General features: G+C 45.6%; 2 protein-coding genes, 1 non-coding gene and 1 pseudogene across 4 annotated transcripts; 1 reads left to right on the top strand and 3 right to left on the bottom strand.

Annotated features, from left to right (window-relative positions):
* Positions 1-566: 566 nt before the first annotated feature.
* On the bottom strand, positions 567-5134 carry LOC111967399 (mitochondrial nicotinamide adenine dinucleotide transporter SLC25A51). Its single transcript, XM_023992374.3, has 2 exons — positions 5046-5134; positions 567-2161 (listed from the first exon to the last, which is right to left on the bottom strand). The coding sequence occupies exon 2, from the start codon at positions 2084-2086 to the stop codon at positions 1148-1150; it is 939 nt and encodes a 312-aa protein (XP_023848142.1). The 5' UTR covers positions 2087-2161; positions 5046-5134; the 3' UTR covers positions 567-1147.
* Positions 5135-5791: 657 nt separating this feature from the next.
* ints10 (integrator complex subunit 10) lies at positions 5792-11601 on the top strand. Of its 2 annotated transcripts, XM_023992372.2 has the most exons (18): positions 5792-6052; positions 6235-6302; positions 6390-6493; positions 6591-6730; positions 6819-6900; positions 7016-7171; positions 7400-7574; positions 7742-7911; positions 8104-8243; positions 8322-8475; positions 8588-8670; positions 8790-8942; positions 9036-9144; positions 9227-9306; positions 9414-9576; positions 9734-9827; positions 10183-10251; positions 10807-11510. In XM_023992372.2, the coding sequence occupies exons 1-18, from the start codon at positions 5924-5926 to the stop codon at positions 10961-10963; spliced, it is 2226 nt and encodes a 741-aa protein (XP_023848140.1). In that variant the 5' UTR covers positions 5792-5923; the 3' UTR covers positions 10964-11510. The 2 variants fall into 2 exon arrangements, with proteins under 2 accessions (XP_023848140.1, XP_023848141.1); XM_023992373.2 differs by lacking the exon at positions 10183-10251 and having other exon boundaries at positions 10807-11601.
* LOC111967156 (toll-like receptor 6) lies at positions 11045-14791 on the bottom strand (annotated as a pseudogene).
* Positions 14792-15631: 840 nt separating this feature from the next.
* On the bottom strand, positions 15632-15703 carry trnap-ugg (transfer RNA proline (anticodon UGG)). Its single transcript has one exon. It is a non-coding gene; the product is annotated as a tRNA-Pro (tRNA).
* Positions 15704-17080: the final 1377 nt, after the last annotated feature.

The following is a 17080-nucleotide window of genomic DNA, read 5'->3' as shown; positions in this document are numbered from 1 at the left end:
CCCAAACCATAGTCATTCCCCATTCACTTTCCCCAAAGGAAKGGCTGAACGAACCAGAGGTAACTCATTTCCGTGTTTTAGGACTACAAGCTGGCGAGCGCTATACCTACAGGACAAACACAGTTGGGGTCGTACGCCGCAAGCCGCTAGGGTCGTACGCCGCAAGCCGCTAGGGTCGTACGCCGCAAGCCGCTAGGGTCGTACACCGCAAGCCGCTAGGGTCGTACACCGCAAGCCGCTAGGGTCGTACACCGCAAGCCGCTAGGGTCGTACACCGCAGATGGTCAAATCTGTGCATAATGCAAGATGACTGACATGGTAAATAGCAGAGCTCACAGTCAGAGAACCAGAGCAGGGAAAGCAGGGGTTGAAGGGACTAATAATCAATGCACACAGAAACACTGGTCAATACAATGCACAGTTCTTTAAGAGGTGCTCTTGGTCACTGAAAAGGCTTACCCCCTGTGAAACTGCCTCTGAAACTTTGTTGGGTACCACATCAGACTACAATGGGAAAGGTACTTACAGAATGTCAATCATTTGTCAAATCCATTTCAAGTGATACATTTATAAAAATAAAAAAAAGATTGAAGGCTTTCGTTGGACCCAGACCTCTCACTTTGATACTGTGACTTTAAACAAGACCGGCAATTCATCTCACAGACCCGATGGCCATTGTCAGTAGAGAAACTTCACCTTTCAGATACCCTTTGTCCTCTTCTGCTTGCCGTAGACACTTACCCCCCACATAAACTATCTGGACCTTTTTGGGTAGGCAGTGGGCACATCAGTTTCAAGTGCCAAACACGAGACAGCATCAATTCAAAAAACAGATAAAGCAACACCTCGCRGCACAACGCCTCTCCCCTATTTGACCTAGTTTGTGTGTATGCATTGATATGAATGCTATAGGTGCTTTTTTTCCCTTTTTTTWATGTAGTTCTGTCCTTGAGCTGTTCTTGTCTATTGATRTTTTGTATGGACCCCAGGAAGAATAGCTGCTGCTTGTGCAACAGCTAATGGGGATCCAATAAAACAAAAGAAATTGCGATCATCCTCACACTCAAACAACACTTACCCAAGTCTTTCATTTTTTCTCTCACGCCCTCTTTCTACACCTCCCCCTCTTTCTATCCCCCGTTCCATATCAGAACACTTTGAGCAGCAGCTCGTATGTGGCGTTGATGATGCCCCAGGAGAGAAGGGAGCGGTGGTAGTTGAGGTGGGCCCCTCTGAACAGCATGGCCACGCTGCCGCCTCTCTCCCGCCAAACCATCATTAACACCTCCCCACAAGGCCGGAACGCACCCCCAACTTGGGACTGGGCACGGGACTTCACCACGTTCAGCGGGTAGAACATGATCCCCAGCGCCGCCCCCAGCACCCCTCCACACACAAAGTCATTGACCAGGTGGCCGGCCCGGCTGGAGGCCTCAGGGAGCTGCTCCTTGATGGGCCCGCGGAGCCCGAAGAACAGCATGTTACTGGGACCGTTTCTTATTAAGACTGGCACCAGGCCGCGGTAGCACTCCTTCACACCGTACTCGCTTAGGAGCGTCCGGAAGGTGTGGGCCGTGTTGTGGAAGCGGCCGTGGTGCCGGTGGTCCTGGAGGAGAGTCTGCACCCGCTCAAACGGCATCAGGGCAGCCTCTGCCGTGCCTGCCAGCGCAGCTGCGAAGCTCCGCGTCACCAGCTCGGGAATGCCGCTGCCTGTGGACACCTGGTCAAGTAAGACATGGGAGAAGTCCTCGTACAGGCCGAACATGATGGCTACCGTGGTGGTCTTCTGGAGAAGAGGAGGGAGCAGCCCCCTGTAGAGGTTCCTCATCCCGTCCCGTTGGAGCTGTCCGACGGCCTCTCTGGCCCGCACACCGTGCAGCTGCTGCCTGAACAGAACTTTCTGGATGGGGAATGTCACCATGATGTTGGTGAAGGCAGCTATGGAACCACATGCATAGTGCTTCCCTCGAGGGGTGAGCGCTGCCACCAAACCCCTGCCAGATAGCAGGGAGCCCCCACTTTTACCAAGGGAGCCCTGGGGCTGTGATGTGCGGGCTGACTCTGGGTCCATGGTGGTAACAGCCATGGGAGGTGAGACACACCCTGAGCCTACGCCACAAACATCACCGCTGGGGAGACGACCTCTTGGATGATTTTCAACCTGTGGGAGGGAATTTAAAAAAATATTAAATTGAAAATCCACATATTTAAAATGCAATATTATCTATTGATGCTGAAACTGTGTGAATGGAAGCTTCCTGTTCCTCTCAGCAAAACATGCCATGGCTATAATAACATTGTAAATGGATGGTCAACCAGTCTGCAAAAACTCCCTCATGCATAGTAGAGAAGGATTGTGTGACAACGAGGCTTGTATCCAGAAGGCATCAGGTTCTGCACTGCGGTAGGACCAATGACTGTGTATATATATGAATGGATAAAGCCATCGATCACTTGACACCATTCATTCCAATGTGRAAATTTGGCTTCAATGCGATATTGAGTTAAGTCGGTTACGATGGCGTCTCATGGAGACATAACATTCACAGTTTGAGCTACGCCAGGAAGTGACGTTGCAGGCTAGCTCAGTGCTGCCCCATCTCATTAAGGCCGACCGGTATACAGCAGGCTGCCATTAGCAACTAAATTATAACTTCTGTGTGCGATTTTAAAATAAATAGGTTCAAGGACATACATCTGGTGTATTAGAAGCAATTATTGGTACCATGAATGTCTTCTAAATAAAAAAAATTCTTCACTGCCTGCAGTACCGCATTCGGCCTTCAACTGCCGTGGCTTCAATGAGAGGGGGCAGTTATTCTCCCCTGGGTATGACTAGAGTTGATACTAATATTCTATAAAACAATGACCAGGTTGCCAATGTAAGAAGGATCTTGTGTAAGCAGGTTTGGTATTGCAGTCCAGTGCACCACGAACTAACACAATCCAGTTAAGTGCTGCTGCCTCTATTGAAATTTGCCGCCGTTACCACCTCCGTGATAAGAATTATTGCATAACACTTGGGTCTAATGTTCAAGGGTTCTTAGACAAAGGCGCTATTTGTTCATCAGAAGGGGAATTAAAATCAATGACGTGTATATATACACATTATTATAAATAATTTATACATCTGCCTTGATGTTATGCAGCCTAGTTGTCTTGAAAACACAAGGTCCTACACAGAGAGCATGCTCTAAATACACAAAAGTATGTGGACACCCCTTCAAATTAGTGGATTTGGCTATTTCAGCCACACCTGTTGCTGACAGGTGTGTAACATTGAGCACAAAGCCATGCAATCTCCATAGACAAACATTGRCAGTAGAAAGGCCTTACTGAAGAGCTCAGTGACTTTCAAATTGGCACAGTCATTGACAGTAGAAAGGCCTTACTGAAGAGCTCAGTGACTTTCAACTTGGCACAGTCATAGGATGCCACCTTTCCAACAAGTCAGTTAGTCAAATTTCTGCCCCGGTCAACTGCAAGTGCTGTCACTGCGAAGTGAAAACATCGCAGTGATAAATTTGTGTTTGGCGGATGCCAGGAGAACACTACCTGCCCCAATGCATAGTGCCAACTAAAGTTTGGTGGAGGAGGAATAATGGTTTGGGACTGTTTTTCATGGTTCGGACTAGGCCCCTTAGTTTCAGTGAAGAGAAATCTTAACACTAAAGCATACAATGACAAGTCTGTTCTTCCAACTTCCAACTGTAGCAACAGTCTGGGGAAGGCCCTTTCCTGTTTCAGCATGACAATGCCCCCAGTGCACAAAGCGAGTTTCATACAGAAATGGTTTGTCAAGATCGGTGTGGAAGAACTTTGGGATGAATTGGAACGCTGAATGCGAGCCAGGCCTACCCACCCAACATCCGTGCCCGACCTCACTAATGCTCGTAGCTGATTGTTAGCAAGTCCCCACAGCAATGTTCCAACATCTAGCGCAAAGCCTTCCCAGAAGAGTTGCTTTTACAGCAGCATGGGGGGGACCAACTTCATATTAATGTCCATGATTTAACAATGAAATGTTCAATGAGCAGGTGTCCACATACTTTTGGTCATGTAGTGTAGGTCAGAGGGTGGTAGAAGTGTCACTGAAGGGTCATTAGAGGTCAAGTTGTCACCTTGTACAAAGAACTGTCCTGAACCTGGTTGCCGAGTCTGATCCAGACACCGTAAAAAACAGGTCTGATCATTGTACTCTTGCTAAAGGATCTTGGGTAACGCCTTCTAGGAACTCCCAATTTGCTTGCCAATGCTGTCATGGATATGCTATGTGACGCACCTTCCAAATGATGCACACAAAGTTGAAAGAAAGACATGCTCAAATCTGATTTGTAATCTATCATAATGTATTATTTCCAAAGATTACACACTTGCACAATCCAATCTTGATTATTCTGAATTAGTTTGTTTACGAACTCCAAAGCACAGGACAAAACTGTGCTAAATTTGTCTTGTTCAGAACGGTAGAATAAAATGCTAAATGATTGGTGAACGGGTTTCCACTAGACTAACGTTAGACATCACAGGTACTAAGTCAGATTTCATAGCCACAAAGTCAAAATTAACAATGAGAATTTGATTTTTGGTCCTAATTTAAGGTTATGGTTAGGCATGTGGTTTTAAGGTTAGGTTTCACATGAAATGTTAATTAGAGAAATTGTGGAAATGGGCGGAGTTTATCCATAATTATGACTGGTTGTGTTAACCAGGTGAAAGGTGTCGCTAAACTAACAAGCCAGTTATCTAGCTAACATCAATGAGGGCCCTTTACTAGCCAGTGACATGGCTAATCTTGACAGTCAAGACTTCATTAGCAAGCTATTGTTATTAACAGCCTTTTGACTCTGCTAGCTACAGTTTGCAGGCCTTGTGCTAGCGAGTTAGTTATTAACGTTAGCTAGCATGTTGCACTACTGTGTCAAAGCTGACAACTTGACTTGTTTTTAAACCACACAAGCTGTCGTGGTAAACGTAAAAAAATTAAAAAGCTAATTATAATACTATATTTAAAAACTATGTCCCTCGTATCCAACTTTACTTGCCGCGTTAACTCCAGCCGTTGCCTTTTGCCTTGCCACGAAGAAACCGTAATTTTACCAAAGAAAATATCTTATTTTAGGTCGTACAGTCTGCTGTGTCGATCTCAGATGGGATTCTGGTGAAACAGGCAGGAAGGAAAACCAATAGCGATGCAGATAGCGGGCATTTCCTACGACCACGGCGCCTGCGCAAAGAAAACATGTTTTAATTTATTTTCCACCACAGTTTTTGGTGGAAAGTTTCAGGCTATTCCTGTTGGTTCTCTTGAAACAGGTTTACAATGTATATTTGACAAAATAACATTTGCCCCTCCAATGGATTATATTTTGAGCGATAAATCCATGACTAGAATGGAGTGGCGCAGCGGTCTAGGCATTCCATCTCAGTGCAAGATGCGTCACTACAGTCACTGGTTCGAATCCAGGCTGTATCACATCCGGCAGTAATTGGGAGTCCCATTGGGCTGCGTACAATTGCCTACCCCGGGTTTGGCCGGGGTAGGCCGTCATTGTAAATACGAAGTTGTTCTTAACTGATTTGACTAGTTAAATAAAGGTTAAATTATTATTATTATTATTTAATAAAAACTCGTGCTTTTTATTTTGCGTTGACGCGTTTTTCTCAAGATTCGCCCTTCATTTTATGTGTGCAATATTCTGTCATTGCACCAGGTGGCAGCATTTACCTGGAAATACGATCCCTCGAGCCCAATGACATCACATCTGCGACTGCAAGTCGTGATGTCATCAAAAGGTTGCCATTGAGCGGAGCGATAAACAAATACCCCAATTTCAACAATAGGAAATTCATATTTTGGTTTGTTTATGTCTGATAACCGCACTAACCCTGTACCTCACGGACTTCAATAATACGAGCAAATATGTCAGCACAAAAGGACTGCGAGTTTTTAGTGAAACGGGCTCGGGATCTAGTGTCCGAGGACCCGTGTGCAGCCAAGGCTTGGCTGATAACCGCTCGAACCCTCTATCCCACGGACTTTAATATTCAGGTAAGCTGCGTCTAGTGAATGACATTGAAACGCTAGCGGACTAAACTCGTGTTTGACAAATTACTAACGAGCCATTTGGAACACATGTAGTAGTCCAGCTAGTCTCTGTCAAGAGGTCTGGTCATTGGCTTTGTAGCACAAAGGCTGGAATGGAATGTCACATTGGTCTCTTGTCTTGACAGCATGAGATGTACACCATTGAGAGAAATGCAGAGAAGACGGCTTCAGCGGGCAGACTGCTGTATGACATGTGAGTGAACGTTCTTATCTCGCTACTTCTGCACACAGTACTGTTGATGACTGATGTAAATGCTGTTGTGTGTGCTGTGTCCTTCAGGTTCATCAATTTCCCTGATCAGCCTGTTGTGTGGCGGGAGATTACTGTCATCACAGCTGCCCTGCGGAGCGACTGTCAGGACAAACAGGCTCAGTTCCTACGAGGTGAGGACTGTGTGTGTGTGTTAGAGCAACATGAGATCTTTCCTGATTGAGTGAAATGTTAGAAGTGTTAACACTGTATTGTGTGTGTTTACTGTAGGTCTGTTTGAAACCCTGCCTGGCCCAGTGCAGTGTGAGGTGCTGCTGAAGGCCACAGAACAGTGCTTCAACACCCTGGAGAAGGCTGAGATGCTTCTGTTACTGCTCAGGCGCTTCCCAGAGTCTGTGGTCCAACACGGGGTACGTAACCTCTCACTTCTGACCTTCAACACCGTGTTCAATAACACAGAATAATTTATCTGTAGCTTTGTTTGCACTCGCATTCTAGGTCAACTTGGGAGATTCCCTATTGGAGGCGGAGACGGCTGAAAAACTGGAGACACCTGTCAACTGTTTCAGGAAGCTGTTTGGTGAGAGATTTCTCTGAATCAGATGATCAAAACCGAGTTCATTTGGACCTCAAAAGAAGACAAATGTAAAGTAACTATATGTGCATTCTATGTTACTTTTCTTCCTCTCTCACAGTGTGTGACGTTCTCCCGTTGATCATAAACAACGTGGACATGCGTCTGCCTGCCAGTCTGCTGCTGAAGTACATGCTGAAAGCAGCAGAGTTTTACATCGGTTATGTCACGCGGGGCCCGTCTGCTGACGGACAGCTGCAGGGCAAAGCCCTAAACGGTAGCTGAGTACTATTTATAATATCTGCATTTGATCTAAATTCTTTTCTCATTGCATGCCACCTCCACATTGCTACTACTTGCATGCCATCAGCTAGTTTCATGATTTTTCTTTTACCCTCCTCAATTTCTCCCTCTTTTCTTTCTGCACATTTGCTTACACTTTCCATTTCCACGTGTTTCACAGTCCAATGACGTTGCTCTGTACTAATCTTCTCCCTTCGCTCAGGCTCTCAGGAGGGTGGTGGGCTGAAGTCTCCCAGTGTGTCTCGGGGGTCCCAGCGCTATGTGATTGAGGGGCTGTCGGAGAAGTCGTCGTTGGTGGCTGAGCCCTGGGAGAGACTGCTGGATATCCTGGCAGTGGTGGGGGCTCGTTGCGAGTGGCAGGGGGACAAGGGACAGAGGTAGGAGCACAGATGATCTACCAGTATGTGTGTGTAACTGAAGTGAATGTGTGTGTGTTTTTACTTGTGAGTGGTTAGCCTATACATACTCTATGCATGTGTGTGTTTTGCAGGATAATGCTGGGTGTTAAAGTGTGTGCATCACTGTTTACGTGTGTGTTTTGTAGGGGCTACGTGGAGATGCTGCAGTGGGTTAAGGAGCTGTGTTGCTACCTGCCCAGTCTAGAGGGAGAGACCAGGTCGCGGTGCTGCAGTCAGGTGGTCATCTGTGCCTCGCTGGTCCTCTTCCGCAGTGCCTACCTCTACGTCTCAGCTGTACAGCCTGCTCTGTTTCACGGTCAGTCTCTCCCCCTGTGTATTCATATGTATTTGTATTCACATGACTGTGAAAATGTCAATTTTGTCCTTTGAGCGTTGGTCTTGTGGAGATTCTGTTTGAGGCTCTCCTTAGTTTACAGTGAGGTTGTTTGTGTGGGGTCTGTGTATTAATTTGTGTGTGTGTGTGTGTGTGTGTGTGTGTGTGTTGCAGGTGTGAATGCGTTGGCCTCTGGGTCGTGGATACTGCTGGAGGACCTGAGCTCAGTGTACAGTGAGGTAGAACTGGAGAGGGGAGCAGGGAAACACGCTCACAAGAAACGCAAACTGGCCGACGGCCGGGAGAAGACCATGGTGAGAGGATAGATGGGAAGTCATTGTGGACTATGTGTGTGTGTACATGCTCATGCATGTATTTGGGTGTTTCTTCAGAGCTCAGATGATGACGAGGGCCTGGGGAAGGGGCGTGGCCGGAACATCATGGTCAACAAAACAGAGATGCCCGGTTGGGCAGAGACTCTGGAGAGCTTCCGTTTGGCCAGGGAGAGCTGGGATCTCCTCCAGTCCCACGACAGCCTGGGGACCGGTACGCCCTCCAAATACATCCCCCAGCTCCTAACTGCGTGCTCTCTAAATGCGTGTCCTGTCTAAGCAAATGTTTGTCGTTCTGATTAAATATTTTCACACCCATTCTCTAGAATTCAACAAGATCTGTTCCTCCTGGAAGACAGACAACTGGCTGTGGTTCAGAATATTCTTCACAGATATGATCATATACCAGGTAAACATAAATAATGATCATTGTTCGTTAGGAGTTCATCAGTGTTGTGTATGTAAATGTTTGTCTGTGTATGTCCATGGATTTGTGTTCAATGCCCGTGTGTGTGTCCTCTCTTCCAGGGTCATTACCGTAAGGCCTTGTCCAGCCTACTCCAGATGTCTGGGTTTCAGCAGCCTCAGCCTGGACAGAGCTCCCCAGGACAGGGTAACCTGGAGCACCACAGGACCCTTATACAGCAGGCCTCCTGCCACTACGCACTGGGAGAGTACAGGGTGGGTATGCACATAAAGAGATCTCATCCAGAAACATGCATACAACCAGAGAGAGATTGCGTCACTGTTTTTCTGTGTCTCCGTCTGTATCAGATGGCGTGTGAAAAGTTACTTGATGTAGTTGGTGGGCTGGTCCCCCAAAACCAGGATCCAGTCAAGAACACTGATGAATCGGGCAAAGCCAGAAACAAGCCCAGGAAAGGTAAGGTTCACTGTGTGTGAGATATCTTCAAATGTCTTTGTTTTATGTCCATGCTTACAATGTGGTGTATTTTTGTTGCTAGGCAATGATCTGAGACTGCTGCCCTGTACGAGTAAAGCGATTCTGCCATTCTGTCTTCAGCTGATGTTCGCCTGTTTCAAGGTACCTCAACCCTGCCCTTACAAATAAGGCTAAACACAGAACTATTTTGATAAGGGTTTTAATTCCCCTTAAACTCAAATAACCTATTTTCATTTTTATCATATCAGCTTCGTGCCTTCACGGACAGCCGAGATGACCTCTCCTTGGGTCACGTGGTGGTGCTCCTGCAACACGATTGGCCACAGGGCGAGTCTCTGTTTCTGAAAGCCATTGATAAGATCTGTCAGCAGGGCAGCTTCCAGTATGAGAACTTCTTCAACTATGTCACCAGTATCCTTATCATACAGTATAGCTAAAACAATATAACATTTTTTTTAAATCTAAAACAATCCAAGACTAACGAGTTGGTTGAGCAGATATGAGAACGACTGGGGATTACAGACACTTTTTAGCTTTTTTTCTCTCTGTTTGACTTTAACTCGTTCAGATATTGATATGCTGGAGGAGTTTGCATACCTGCGCACTACGGAGGGGGGGCGGGTCCAACTGGAACTACTGCCCAATCAGGGAATGCTAATCAAGTAAGCCCCTCCCACTGGCAGATGCTTATGTATTGTACGCAGTCATGCTCACATAGATGTAGCGAATAGCAGCTCAGCTGTCAGGCGTTATGTTGAGAAAGGGTTAGCGGTACAAAGCGTTGTCTATCTAAGGTCGAAAAAAAGTTGTTTAGGTTGTTTGAATGCCACCACTCTCAGTGCGAGTTGAGGAGTAGAATGAGGTTGCCTCTAGACACTGATCTATGATCAGTTTCATGCTTCCTCATAATGTTAAACGTAAAGATTTGTAGAGGGTAAGCTGATCCTAGATTTGTGCTTAAGGGCAACTTCTAACCCGGAGCGTGAGTTGATGAATGTTGGTGTTTACTGTCCTCAGGAACCCTAGTCCCGCCCTGGGTGGGGAGTTAAACACCCTGCTGCTACCTGGGGTGCAGACGACCGACAGGTACCCCTGCCCACCACCCCTACCCCAAACACTCTCTCCATCCCTCTGCCCCAAACCTAATTTTGGTTTTCGGTCTGTCGTTTTCATCGAGTCCTTGTCGTGTTTTATTTTGGAGAAGGCGTTTGACCCATTGCATCCGTTTATGTGGTCGTTACTGATGTTTTTAAAGTCAATTTTGGTTGTATTTTTCATATCTGTAGTTGTCATTACATTTGTGAACATTCACGTTTGACTATGTGTTACTGTTTTTGATGTTGTTGAATCTTCCCCGTCTAAATTTTGCCTGGTTGGTAGATACCCTATACTCTCATTCCATCTCAAAACTATGAATACTGTATTTGGGGAAACATGTTGTTTCCTTGATGTTGTGTCATTTTATGTTTTCTCGTTGATAAATTGGTGTTTTCAACTGTTACTGTAGAGGTTTGGAGAAAAATGAACATTATCAAATGTCTGAAATTAAAAATTATAAAATTATGAACATGTGTTTTTCTATGAAGATTTTAGAAATGGTTTCTTTCTCACACCCATTGTCTGGCTTCCTCTGCCCTGTAGGCACCACACGGTGACGCGTGGCATCACTAAAGGGGTGAAGGAGGACTTCCGTCTGGCCATGGAGAGACAGGTGTCACGCTGCGGGGAGAACCTATACACTGTCCTCCACCGCTTCTGTGTCAATGAGAAGATCATCATCATCCAGTCCCTGCCCTGATCTGACACCTAATCTTTGACCCCTTCACCTTTAAACCTCAGACATCTGACTTTTGAACCTGTTGAGACCAGGAGCCCAGGCTTATGGGTCTAATGTCCACAGTGAAAGCCTGGTCTTCCTTGCAGCTTGTGTGCCCAGAAGACCATCGTCGTCTTCCATCAGACCTGACAAATGAACTCCTGACCCCTGAACAGCCTCTATGACCAAATAACACACATAATTAGAAAGAGGCAGATTCTTTGTTTTCCTCTTTCAAGGTTTTATTTATGGTGCTATTTTCATGAGGGTAAAATATTGGACACTTTTTGTGCTTCTTGCCTTAAACTTAGATGGCTACTTTCAGAGGATGTACTTTCAGAGAAGGTTCTGTACCTGGGGAGCATACTGTTTCTGAGGATTCTTAACAGGTATTGGTGGTGTATAGTGTGTCTGTATTTGCTGTCTAGTGTGTCTTTCATTGGCTATCTTGATACATTTTGTTTACTTTGCCTAGTTGGATCATTTTGTGAAGCGTATAAAAAAAATAAAAAAAGAGGTTCTAAATCATTGTGAGATTGTTGGAAAGTTGACAAATGTGAGCTTAATATTGTTAGATAATGTTTTATTGTTTTTCTTTTTAATAAATCTGTAGTAAAATAGATGTTAGTTTATATGAATTCTCCATTAAACCTGACTGTTTGGAAACAACAGTTCTTTCTTGAGTTCTCCACTGCAGTGCAGCCCTGAGGTCGGCCCAGAACAGCCTGTGCTTGCCCCTGTCCTGGGGCCACTCCAGGTAGGTGTGCCTGCCCATCATAGCCTTYATTGCTAGTACTTGGAAGGGATCATGTACTGAGACAGAGGCCCCAGGATATCTGGATACCACCAGGATATCACTGTCAAACCCACAGGACAGCCGCTGATGGCTGGCAAAGTACAGCTCGTAGTAGCACCACTCGCTCCGGACGAAGTGGCCAGAGAGGATGAACACACATCGCCGGCTCCTCTCCACACATTGGATGATGTTCTCCACGATCGTCTTCCCTGGGACGAAGTCCCTCTCATGGCGACAGATGTGGAGCCCCCCGCCAGAGTTCYCCAGGTTGGCAAGAGCTGGCCCTTGACCAGTTGTRGAAMAAGTACCCAATTGTCATACTTGAGTAAAAGTATAGATACCTTAATAGAAAGTTACTCAAGTGAAAGTCAGCCAGTAAAATACTACTTGAGTAAAAGTCTAAAAGTATTTGGTTTTAAATATACTTAAGTATCAAAAGTAAAAGCATAAATCATTTAAAATTCCTTTTATTAATCAAAACAAATGTATTTGTCAGATGCGTCGAATACAACAGGTGTAGTAGACCTTACCATGAAATGCTTACTTACAAGCCCTTAACAAACAATGCAGTTTTAAGAAAAATATAGTTAAGAAAATATTGACTGAATTAACTAAAGTTTAAAAAAGTAACACAATAAAATAATAAGGCTACAGTATATACAGGGGGTACCGGTACTGTGTCAGGGGGTACAGGTTAGTTGAGGTAATTGAGGTAATATGTACATGTAGGTAGGAGTAAAGGGGCAAAGCAGACGGTACCATTTTCTAGTTTGAAGTCAGGGGCACACTCCAACACTCAGACATTATTTACAAAAGATGCATTTGTGTTTAGTGAGTCCGTCAGAGGCAGTAGGGATGACCAGGTGTTCTCTTGATAAGTGCATGAATTTGACCATTTTCCTGGCCTGCTAAGCATTCAAAATGTAACGAGTACTTTCGGGTGTCAGGGAAAATGTATAGAGTAAAAGTTGTCAAAAATATAAACATATACCTCAAACTACTTAAGTGGTACYTTAAAGTATTTTTACGTAATTACTTTACACCACTGCCCCTGACCCAGTYTGCATTATGCTGGCTGTAGGACACGAAGGCGTGGAACAACACCCCCTCCAGGTCCTGGGGCCGGACCTGCTGGGTCCTGGAACGGTGCTTGGCCTGGGTCCACTGCCAGATCATACCYAGGTACCACGGAACGTCCAGGTGGTGGCACAGAGTCGCCATAACAATGATAACTGTGACCGCTGGGCACCAGATGGCCGTTGCCAGCAGGCCGACGTTGCAGGATATCTCCTGGATCTGGAAGCCCTCTAGTGTGTGGAGTTCCTCAGACTTCGGGGTAGCTGCAGTGGTAGGCTCGTGGCCAGTGGAGAAGTTGGATTCCTGTGTGTCTGCTGCCCAGCCCAGTCCCAAAAGTACCCAGATCCCTGAATCCTCTCAGGGAACAGGTGAAGGGGTTTCTGCTGGCGTCTAGAACCCGTAGAACAGGGCAGGCCCCCAGACCGGTCAAAGACGGGGCATGGAGGAAGTTCTCCGTGAGCAGGAGATACTTAAGGTGTGGGAATCCAGCGCACACCGGGAGTTTCCTCACCKGGAGTTTCCTCAGCCGATTGGTACTCCGGTACAGAGCGAGGAGAGAGTCTAGGGCCAGCAGCGCCTCTGGTACATTGGAGATCTGGTTGTTCTGGAGATCCAGGGTGGGGGTGCTGTTCGGCAAGCAGCTGAATACCAATTCGCTCAGCCCATTGGAGGATAGGTTCAGGTGGACAGCAAGTGGCATTCCAGCCAGTGGCATTCCTGGCCGCTGTAAACCAACGAGTTGAGGCTGAGGTCCAGGTGACGCAGAGAGCTCATGTGCTGAACACTTGCTCAGGATTTGAAGGTTCTTGAGGTTGTTCCCTCTTAGAGCCAGGATGTCCTTTTTATCCAGGGTTGTACACTCCACAGCGATTTGCAGTTCTACTYTGGAGGACACCGTATCAGTCAGGGTGCAGTCTGAGAAGTCTAGCTGCAGTATCCCGCTGGGCAACTTGGGGCAGGTCATGTGTATGATGGACGTGTCAGTCATCGCCAGGCGCTCCACAGGCATGTTGATGAAGAAATTACAGAGGGCTTCCAGGGAGAAGAAAAAGGTAACCCCCCTCTCTCGAATGTGTCTCTTCCTGGGGTGTCACTGAAAGACTGGATGTGGATAGCCATGTCTGAAGTGCTCAGGTGGGCGATGGGGGATTGGAACACAGCGTTTACGGTGTTGGTCAAGTGCTCCCAAGTGATGATCATATTGGCTAGGTAAAGATGTAAGGTGTTGACAGCCCCTCTCCCCTTCAAAAGTTTCACCAGGTAACTGTGGTCGCCCTTCAGGTTCATACCCATCAGCTCGACCTCGTTRAACATCAACCTTAGCCGATCAGATCTTGGTCAGTGGGTTTGTTCGTAAGGCCGATGCGGACCTTCTCTGCCTGGATGTCACCCAGACTGCCACTCTCATAGGCTGTGAAGTTCTCCAGACGAAGGGTCAAAGTTTGCAGGTGTACGTCAGGGATGTTGATGAAATCCTCCACCGTGATGTTTGCTCCGAGCCCCAGACTCTCTAGCTTTCCCAGGCTGCAGAACTCTGACCCCAGGTTAATGGTGTGGAACAGGTTAAAGGTAAGATCTAGAACTCTCAGGTTCTGTATGAACAGCAAGTACCGTTGATCAGTGAGATTCTGGAGACGGTTGTGGGAGAGGTCCAGACTCTCCAGGAGTGGAGTTGGATGGAATGTCTCCGGATCTATCTCCTCCAAGACATTCCAAGACCGGTGAGTGGTCACTTGGAAATTCTCATGGGGGAGTTTGTGTATGTTGTTCTGGGAGAGGTCCGGGGCTTAGGTGGATGGCGGTAGGTTTCTGGGGAAGGAGAGGTTTTTGGAAGAGAGGTTGACAATGGGGGTGTATATTTCTGAGGAGGAGAGGTTGCTGCGATGGCCTCCCACTAACACAGCCACTGCCCAGAGGGTGATGGCCACATTCCTCATCTATGGAGATAATCAAGCGGAAGAGGGAGAGAAAATGTAAAAAGCATTGGTTTTGTAAAAGAGGTTCAGTACACAGTGTGTTTGTGAATCACAATAAAATGTAAAGGGTTACATTAGAATGTGAATAAATGTTTTGGTTCCTGTTTTAATTATGAACGTCATCCTTATTCACAAAATAGAGCTTCCTTGTGTTTTTTTATAGACTCTTGAATAGACTCTTCAGCTTTTTTGGTCTATTATACAGTACTTGCGTTACATGTACACACACACACACAGAAAGCGGGAAAAAAGGAAAGACTGACCTGTCTGTCCTATTCAGTGTCTTTTCAAGCTGTGTTTTTTGTTGTTGAAATGATATTCAGTCAGTCTGTCTCTCTCATTCCTTTCAGCTTTATCTCTCTTTTCTCTGCCTTTGCTATTGTGTTGCTTTCAAACTCATACTATTACCTTATCAGTCTCATGTTTAACACTTCCTCTCTGAGCATACAGTAAATGTTGAGCAGAGGGAAACAGACACTTGAAACCAGGCCATTCAAATGTGCAGGAAACATGTTCCTCCTTTACACACATCTTTCTAATTTCTTCCATTTAATTCACAGTGATGGGCAGAGATAGAGGAGTTTGACAGGCAACGAAGTTGAGATTTTGCCACGTCTGTGGATTTGGCATCGACTAGTGGCTATGATAATATATTACTTCATTATTGCTTCATTATAAAGATATTAAATAGGTAAATAGATTTAACTTATTGATTTTTATTGATTAAAAAGATAAATCAAGAGAACACATTTTTACAAACATGGAGGATATAACGACAAAAGCCCAAACGTTTTAAAAGTCGGGCTCGTCCGGGATTTGAACCCGGGACCTCTCGCACCCAAAGCGAGAATCATACCCCTAGACCAACGAGCCATACAAATTATACTTAGAGACAATCTTCTAAAACCAACCTATTACGTGTCAACATTGACAGGACAAGGAATGTACGGCCTCATGCCACGTTAAGTGCACGTTTAAACACTCCCACTTCACTCTGCCCAGCCCCGGTGGCGGTGCTGACTTTATAGACGTTAGCTGACAGCTCACGAAAACGATGCATACGCTCAATGGGGTAGAAGGGAGAAGTTGGATTCTGGATGGCAGATAGCTACCAACAATGACAAGAAATGTCTATGTGGGTAATCGTAAGTGCCTAGTTTCAGCTAGTTACATCTTGATCTTGACACAATGTCTTGTTTTGAGGTGTTTTGACTGATTTCATGTCAATGCTCATATTGCAGACATTCGCTATCTAGAAAACCAACAACTGTAACGATGTATTTGAGAGACAAGTGCATTTATGTGCAAATGTATTTATGTTTTCAATAAACATTAGAGACAAAATATAGTTTACATGTTAACAATCTAGGCCAACCTCATCTGTTTTGCCCCGTAGTTGCGCGTGCGTCGGTTTTGTTGCTAAACAACCAACCCATCTATAGTGTGCTGTTCTCATGGCAGCGTTCACTGGTACACCGCCTTTGAAGCATGGGCATGAATATACACCTCCGAGAGTGCGCATTCATGCATATGGGCCTCTGAGGGAGTCCGCCATTTACAGTGGCAAGAAAAGGTATGCGGTCTGCGGTTGTGAGGCCAATTGGATATATTGCCACATTTTCTAAAATTAAGTTGGAGGTGGCTTATGGTATTGAAATTAACATTAAATTCTCTGGTAACAGCTCTGGGGGACATTCCTGAAATCAGCATGTCAATTGCACACTCCCTCAAAACTTGGACATCTGTGGCATTGTGTTGTGTGACAGAACTGCACATTTTAGAGTGGACTTTATTGTCCCCAGCGCAAGGTACACCTGTGTAATGATAATACTGTTTAATCAGCTTCTTGATATGCCACACCTGTCAGGTGGATGGATTATCTTAGTCTAGGAGAAATGGTCACTAACAGGGATGTAAACTAATTTGTGCACAACATTTGAGAGAAATACGCTTTTAGTGCGAATGGAACATTTCTGGGCTCTTTTATTTCAGCTCATTAAACATGGGACAAACAATTTACATATCTCAAGATGAGCTACTTTGAAAAACAGTATTGCTGTTCACAAAAAAAGTTGTTGAGATTTGTTTTCTTCTATTGGTTCAGCAGATTAGTCTTCTCTTTTCAGCACACAGATTAGTCTTCTCTTTCCAGCACACAGATTCGTCTTCTCTTTGCAGCACACAGATTAGTCTTCCCCTTTCAGCAGACAAATTAGTCTTCTCCTTTCAGCAGACAGATTAGTCTTCTCC

The sequence above is a fragment of the Salvelinus sp. IW2-2015 genome, linkage group LG8 (assembly GCF_002910315.2).
Source record: "Salvelinus sp. IW2-2015 linkage group LG8, ASM291031v2, whole genome shotgun sequence".
Taxonomy (NCBI): domain Eukaryota; kingdom Metazoa; phylum Chordata; class Actinopteri; order Salmoniformes; family Salmonidae; genus Salvelinus; species Salvelinus sp. IW2-2015.
Note: the sequence above shows the minus strand (reverse complement) of the source record. Positions and strands in the feature narration are given on the sequence as shown.